The 7,964-nt window shown below is 38.0% G+C and overlaps 1 protein-coding gene across 8 annotated transcripts in view; it reads left to right on the plus strand.

Annotated features, from left to right (window-relative positions):
• Positions 1–6,977, plus strand: part of ENOX1 (ecto-NOX disulfide-thiol exchanger 1) — a 362,795-nt gene extending 355,818 nt beyond the window's left edge. For all 8 annotated transcript variants that reach the window (XM_033051505.1, XM_033051506.1, XM_033051498.1 and 5 more), the window contains 2 exons: positions 2,893–2,978; positions 6,022–6,977. In XM_033051505.1, the coding sequence (XP_032907396.1) occupies positions 2,893–2,978; positions 6,022–6,153 (218 nt within the window). In that variant the 3' untranslated portion in view covers positions 6,154–6,977. The remainder of the gene's footprint in view (positions 1–2,892; positions 2,979–6,021) is intronic.
• The last annotated feature ends 987 nt before the right edge of the window (positions 6,978–7,964 follow it).

Raw genomic sequence — 7,964 nt, forward strand, 5'->3', positions numbered from 1 at the left:
TGTGCTAATACAAGTAAAAAATAAAAATAGACCTTTTTGTTCATCTGTATTCAGGATGGCTTTTAGTAATAAAAATCCTAAAATGCTAGTGAACTTTGCCTTTCTGAAAAATTCTGCAGTTTAATGAAAGGATTTTAAGTATGAAGAAAATTGCAGGATCTGCATTTGGACTTGCAGCATGGATGTCTAATGACTTTATTTGCATCAAGATTTAGCAGGCCAGAGTTGTATAGCTTGTTATATGATTATTACACAAAGTGGTGAAGGAGAAGGGAATGGAAATAATATTAGTAAACTACCAAGCAAAAAATACATACACTGCATGTATTAAGCAAGCCAGATTTATGCCTTTGACATTAGGTAAAGGAATTAGCAATATGAATATTTATAAAGAATACCACAAGGACTGTCATACCCTTTACCTAGAATAAAATTTTTAGAATAAACTCTTAAATAGTGCCTAAAGCTAAAGCATATAAGCAGTGGGCCAACCAACTGGTATCAGGCATTTAGCCACACAGAACTGGCTGTGCCCATGCTACCCTTGGAGGATGCCCCATTTAGAGCCGTGCATATTTTGGATTTGGTTTCAGTGGGGTAGGTTTTCAGGGAGCACAAAGGCCCACAATTCCAAAGTGTACCCTGTGGCATGGCAACAGAAATGTTGACCTGAAAGAACAGGTTTCATTTCTTTGGTTTCACAAATCAGTGATATCCTGATAAATTGTTGTTCCAAAACTACCTTAGTTTGTTTAAATGCAGCTCATTTTCATCCTCTAGGCACCAGGAAGATTACTGGTTTATTGATGAGGCACAGATTCAGCAGTTCACAAGTTCAGTTCAGACCAAAGAGGTCATTGGAAAGTGGTGAATGTATTTAAACGTTTAAAGAGCTTATTGCACAAACTACCTGTGACTAGTGAGATGCAAAACAGTGGAATGTACAGAAATGTATGACTCAATTGAATTCTGCTTGTTATAATTAAATCTGAAACTTTTAGTTACAGGGGACAGTACTTGATCTTTTCATTCTGTGAGAAAGACAGCAAGCATGGAATTTTAAGAACAGAATAGCAAACTTTTTTTCTAGGTCACTCACTATTTGACTGTAACAAGCAGTGGCAGTGTCCCAAAGTGTGTCCTGTACATCTGGTGCTCAGTGGCACACTCAGATAAACAGAATTACCTCAGTTCATATATTACTGGTCATAATAACCCCACAACTGACACTCTGTTACAGTTCCAGGATTAAAGATTCCTCAAGATGGATTTCATGTTCTCTCTTCCTCTGAGGCATGATCAGGTGTGGCAAGGGAAAATGGGCCTAAAATGGGCTTTGTCTCCATCCATTCACTAAGTGTTTCTGTATTTTATAAAATACAATGTTGTCTTAGAGGAAAAGAGCTTAAAAGAAAAAAAAGAAATTTATCATGGCACTTCAGTCAATAACTACAAAATATCGACAAATTACTTATTATTTACATTATATGAAAGAGCTGGCTTTGAATATCAAGAATTGAAAAGCCTTGGGAACCACGTAATAGATGCAATACCACTGGTAAAATGTGATTTGAGTACAAATTGGATTTCCAGCCATCTCATCCAAGTGTGCTGGTCTTGGCTTTTGCTTCTAGAGCTCATGTGGTTACCTGTAGTCACCCATAGCACAAAGAAGGCCACTGCTGCTAGGACTTGCGATAGTAAAAATTTAATACACCCCACTCCATATGCAGGACCAGAAGTTTGTACATGCTGTTTGAAAAGTGGAGGAGGAAAAAAGGTGTTCTTTGCAAAGCCAGTCTAAAATGCATTTAATATTGCTTATCAGTTTCAACCGTGGCCGGTACTTGGGGAAAAACAAAATCCAAGATTATCCTAATTCATTCAGCATCAAGAAAGCAATATGGCCTGCAGTACTCAAGATACAGTGACCCATTTTTGTCATTTGTAAGCATTTTTAATCCTGGTGTTTATGATTTAAGTATAAGAAACTTCCCCTAGGGTGGTTCAGCTAAGAAGCCCATCCAAAGAGAGTTGAAAATATTTGTTCTGATTCTTACAGTTCAGCTCTTCCCAAACAGCAAGTAACACACATGCCATTTTGTATTTTCACTGTTTGCTTAGAAGAGGAGAAATTGGATAGGGCTTTTAATAGCAATACTGCTGCCCCAAATCTTGTTTTCTCTGGTCATCATTATTAATGCTGTCACTTGATTTTCACTGCAGAAAAAATCTCTAGACTTAGATCCTAACTCCTTCTAAGACACTTTTAATTCCCATACCTTTTAAAATCATCCTGAGAACAACAATGAAGATAGACAGAATATGCTCTCTCTTAAGAAAAAGTAAATAAACAAATATGTCATAAAGCATTTGTGTTTTCTTCAGCAGTAGTTAGGGGTAATATGGATTAAACACTATTCATAACCAGCATCTGCATAATTACTAGGAAAATTTGAGGGAGTGAGGGTTCTGACACTATAGTATGAAACGTTTTCACAACAGAGAATCCAGTGAAGGGGAAAAAAACAATAATTTTATCATTACAATATCCACAATTTTATATTGGTAAATCAAGCATAAAATTAGTAGTTGAAATGCTCCCAGCAAGGCTTTGTTTAGAAATTCTTTTATTCATCAGTATATTATCTTGGTCACTTACTTGCTAACTGCTGTCATTCCTGAAGATGAGCTATTGTATTTAGCATGTTACTATGACTGTATTAAAAATGTGCTGTTTTGTTATGTTTATTGGGTTGTGCAAGGAAAATAGGAATCATAATTCATACTGAAAAACCTGCAAGAAGAGACTCTTCAGAATTATTTTGCCTATTTTAATGATACAGTATCTGAGGTAATTTTAATGTTTTGTGTCTGTTTTTTTAAATACAGGTATCATATCTACATTTCTTCACGTCCACCCTTTTGGAGCCAATATAGAGTATCTTTGGTCTTATATGCAGCAGTTGGACTCTAGGGTAAAAAAATTTAATCAAAATCTGTTTTCTCTTTAGAAATATTGTATTATTCTTTACTGCAGGTTAAACTCTTCATGCATTTCCATTAGAAAGATAATGGGATATGGGGCTTGGGGGTTTGCAGTCTTTATTCATTTGCAAATTACAGTGCACGTGCTTGTGTTGAAGTCTTTGCCTTGCACTGCTTAGCTGTCCTTTGTGGCACAGAACAGCAGAGCTCTAAATGGCAAAGACTAGCAGCTGATTTTATGACACATGATTCTGAAATATAGCTGCAGAGAAAAAAAGCAGAACAAGAGGCAGGTGTGGCCATGGCCATCCAACAGTGCTGTTTTCAGAGATGGTCCTTCATTCTTTGAAAAGTTGTTAGTCGTGTGTCACACTGAGCTGAACCTTCATGAACACAGGAATGGACCATGTTGCATGTCCTTTGTCTCCATTTGGGACCAGAGATAACCACATAAAGGAATTGGATGACCCTACTAATTTCAGTGAAGCTGTGGCGAAGACAAAAGTGAGGCTAACACACGACAGTATGCAAAGTGTCTAATGTGTCAGTTCATACAGGCCACAGCCAATACATACCTGTAGGATAAGATTCTTTGACTTACTCTTTAATATCTGCTGTAGAATGAGATTAAATCAAGCCCTCAAATGGACCTATTCCTCTGCACTGAATATTAAGCAAATCACAGGTGAGAAGCTCAAGTGTGAAATGATCAGGTGAATGGTACTCCAAGTGCGAAACAGCGGCTCTGCAGGATGCCAGGCTGCAAGAGACACTTAGCAGATACAGGGGTCACCCTGCAGCCAGCCACAGCTCTGTCCCACATCTGCCAATACTTGGATGATGGTGCTTTCCCAGATCTTGCAACACAACTCCTTTGAACCTAATAATGTTTTGTTCCTGATCAGCTCCCTTAGCCATAGCTAATCAGCTTCCCACTGCTTTGATGGGCTGCTTTGATGGGCTGGTTCATGTTTCTGGACAATCCTAGATCCTTCCTCTGTTTCTGTGAAAAAATGTAGAGCTAAAAGCAGAGGAGATCCTGAGCTAGAAGCTCACTGGAATTACAATAGGCTGCACGAGGAGTGAGGAAGGATGATGAATTTGTTAGGCACTCCCTTCAGGCCATGGCTTTACAGCCCACTGCCACCCACAATGAAAAGGAAGTAGGGGAATAGGATGGGAGAAAGAGGTGATAAACTGGTAAATTTTGATTCTTTTCTAAATGTCTGGTTTTATCAAGACCTGATGAATCCAGAGCTTCACACCTCCAGCCATTCTTCTGCTTCTCTGTGCCCCTGCCACACATGCACTTTGTTTTGTCCTGTCCTGCATCACCCAGTCTGTCCTCAGTTATCTTTCAAGTCCTTCCTTAACATAGTATCTGGCTAACTTTCAACTACTTTTTCCCCTTGATGGCCTCTCCAGCTCTGTATCTCTTGAGTGGTAACAGCAATCATCCAAAATATGGACTCTCTGGGCTCCAGCCCTTCTGCTCATTGCTTCTGCCAATGAGCTCTTCAACATTGTCTCCCTGCACTGCTGTGGTCCCTTCTTGTGCATGACTGTGGGCTCTGTCCTTCAGTTTTTGCTCACATGAGTAACATGTGCACTTCTGTGAGGCTGCCAGGGTCAGGCTCTTGACTTGCAAACAGAGCCCTCAAGGAAGGAGGATTCTCCATCTCTGCAGCTACCACCAGCCCTGCTTACTGCATAATAAACATAAGCTGCAAAACTTGACCTCATTGGTTTATTTTGGAAGCGACTGCTTGTAGAAACAAATTACTTTTTAATAGCACGATCCAGAGATGCAATCTCAGAGATGAATTTCAATTACTTTCCATGGTTAGCCTGTCATTCCTCGCCTGAACAGGAATGATAAGGTCAGCACACCCATGTGGGCTGAGGGCTCAGCACAGAGCTCAGATACATTGCACAAAAGTAACCAGACACCAGCTGCTGCCATAGGAGTACTTAAAAGATGGATTGGATCATGCTGAGGCTTTAGACTGCCTCCAACACTGAGCTTTGGTGACACCTTTAACAAATCATTCAATCTTTCTGCTGCACTAACCTCTACAGAAAAATAAGAGACAGTAGATATTTTCTCATCTTCCTTGGGTGTTCTGTGGTATAATTAGCACATTTTAGGTTTATATACTGTTTTAAAAAAGAAAGGTTTCACTAAGGAACATTTCTATTAGTATGAATAAGCAGAAATATCATTATTTTCAGAGAAACCTTTCAAACCATGGAGATACCTGGGGATAACAGGCAGCACCCGTAGATTTCTTTGCTGTTCCATTCATGACCACCACTTTAGAAGCAGTAGGATAAAATGGCTCATATTCCATGACTGTTAATTTCTTGACTTCCCTACTGATTATATCAGGAAGGTTGCCTTTGAGAAAGCGTTTTCTGTAATGAGAGCATCTTGCCTATTAGGAAGGTGAGCAGTCATTAAGGTTTCAAAATGATAAAAACATCCTGACCAATGCAGAACTGGAAGCTTTGCTGCTTAGATTTCTGGGACTGCTGAACTGGGTAAGACTGAGAGAAGATGGCTCCATGGATAGTCAGCCTTCAGTAACAACAGGGACCTGATTAAAGTGGTTTTGAAAGAGAAAAACTAGTGGAGATGGGAGAAGAGTTCAAAAATGCGTGGGCTGAAAAGAAGAATAAGGTCCATCTGCTTCCTCCTCCTCACAAGAACATCCTTGACTGTAGGTTTTAGGTGGACTTTATACCACAGCCCTGACATGGCAGTTGTAATTGCTTTACAGTGGGATGCCACCTACAAGAGCAGAATCATTCCTGCAAGAAATATGCACTTGCTTTGGGGTCTGGAAAGTCATGTCAGGCTAAGGTTTAAAAAAAAAAAAAAAAAAAAAAAAAAAAAAAAAAAAAAGGTTGGCTGTTTTCACATGGCCTGGATTCGTCTCCCCCGCACCCCTATTATATCTGTTCTTAATGTTTCCTCTTTACAAGCTACAGGGCAGCTTTCTCACTTTAATTTTACCTTTGTTTCTTTCTCAGATCTCTGCAAATGAGATAGAAATGCTTTTGATGAGACTGCCACGCATGTTTAAACAAGAATTCACTGGTGTAGGAGCAACACTGGAAAAGAGGTGGAAGTTTTGTGCCTTTGAAGGAATTAAAACTGTCTGACTGTGACTAGTAATGAAGCTATGCAGAAGAAGAATTCCTAGAGCATGGCAGGGTTATAAAGTATTAAAGTAAGAAATTTGGGTTTGGGCACATAGTAGTATGTTTTCAAAGTTATCCAAGCCTAATTTTAGTTACATTTGTGACGTTCTCTTGTGAGTGGAAATGTAGTTGTGCACCAGTTCCTAAAATAAAATAACATTTTTTAAAAAAGTTTCAAAATGTGACAGATTGTTTCCTATGAAAACTGAAGAAAGATACCACAGTCATAATGATTTCCGAATACTACATGTCCTACATCTAAGAAAAGCTCATTGAGCAAACAGTTAAGGAGAAAGATTGCCCGGTTATGGTCGCTAAGCTACAGCGATTTATATGTAATATGTAGTAGAACTCATTAAGTTTTGTTATAGGAAGTTCTTTTTGTTTAGTAAGAGAATTGAGTAATTTTACAGTGAGGAAAAGCATACCAAAAGAAAACTTGAAGACGTGTCTGAAGTTATTGTATTTTGTAAATTAAGTTATATGCTGTACCAGGGATTTTTGCCTTATTGAAAGAGGCCTGAAAATGTGATTGGAGTCCTCAAGAATGCTTTATCAAGAATATTATTTTTCTAATGTAACTATTCTCCATTACAAGTTCTTTTAACATGGATTGCATATCAATTTTCATAAACATGTAAATAAGGAGGAAACCAGTGTTACTGTATTGTATTTGGTATGTAACATTCAGGTTTATGCATCAAAATAAATATTCAGTTGCATTACTGTTACAAATTTTATAGCAGATATATTAATTTTTATCAATAAATATGACTTCTACCATATTGTTTGTATAAGTATTTCTTCTGATGTTATTGAATTTTAATTGATCCAGCAAGAGTCTCCTGGAAATTATCTTTCCCCTACCTGAACTATTAACTGCAGATAACTTGGTTAAATGAATTATAAATCAAAAAAAGAGCTTGCAATATTAGCTATTATTAAAATAATTTAAAATACTGGTAGAGGAAGTACCAGCATGGACCTTTGATTTTTTTTTTTTCAACAAGTAGACGGGTGAAAAGGGAACAGGTTCAAACCTCCCATTTTCATTGCTGTATTGGGTAAGAACTGCTGTGGGTAAGAAACAGCAGCCCCCTCTTTGCCACACTCCTGTGAAGGCACCCAGATACATGTCAGAGTGGTGTTCCACTCAGGCCCTTCAATAAACAGCAATTAGTGTCAAATGCATTTAGTAATGAAGGAACTCTCAACATGGCTTTTCATGATTGGTGCTTTAGGATCTATTTCTCTTCTGGCATCTACCTGGAACATAGAAATATTAAATGAAATGCTAATTGTGTACAAAAGGGGAAAAGAAAGAGGCTTAGTAGATCTATTAGGGGAAAAAATTATGCTTTCAGGCAGTACACACAAAATTTAAAAAATCAAGTACGTCTCAATTATGGTTGCTATAGAGCCTGTGATAAGTTACTCAGGTGAAGCTAGTAATTATATGCCAGTTATGTTAAGGAAAATTAACTAGTTTAATCCAAGTAACAACTCTTTCCTCTCTTGAGATCATATAGTTTCATGAATAATTCTGGCAAAAATGTGTTATGTCTGACAGCTTGTATTTAGGTACTGTAACATAAATGTGTATGGATGCCACTTAGGCTGAGGAAAAGAGATGTGAGAAAACTTTCACCTCAGCATACTCCATGCCATACTTATTTATTATATTCTGCCCTTCCTTTCCTTGTGTGCTCCTTTTTTTCTCTTCGTATCATAGTCTCTCTCACAGAACAACTTCAAATCCAGACAGTCAGAAA

This window comes from Catharus ustulatus, chromosome 2 (genome assembly GCF_009819885.2).
Source record: "Catharus ustulatus isolate bCatUst1 chromosome 2, bCatUst1.pri.v2, whole genome shotgun sequence".
Lineage (NCBI taxonomy): Eukaryota > Metazoa > Chordata > Aves > Passeriformes > Turdidae > Catharus > Catharus ustulatus.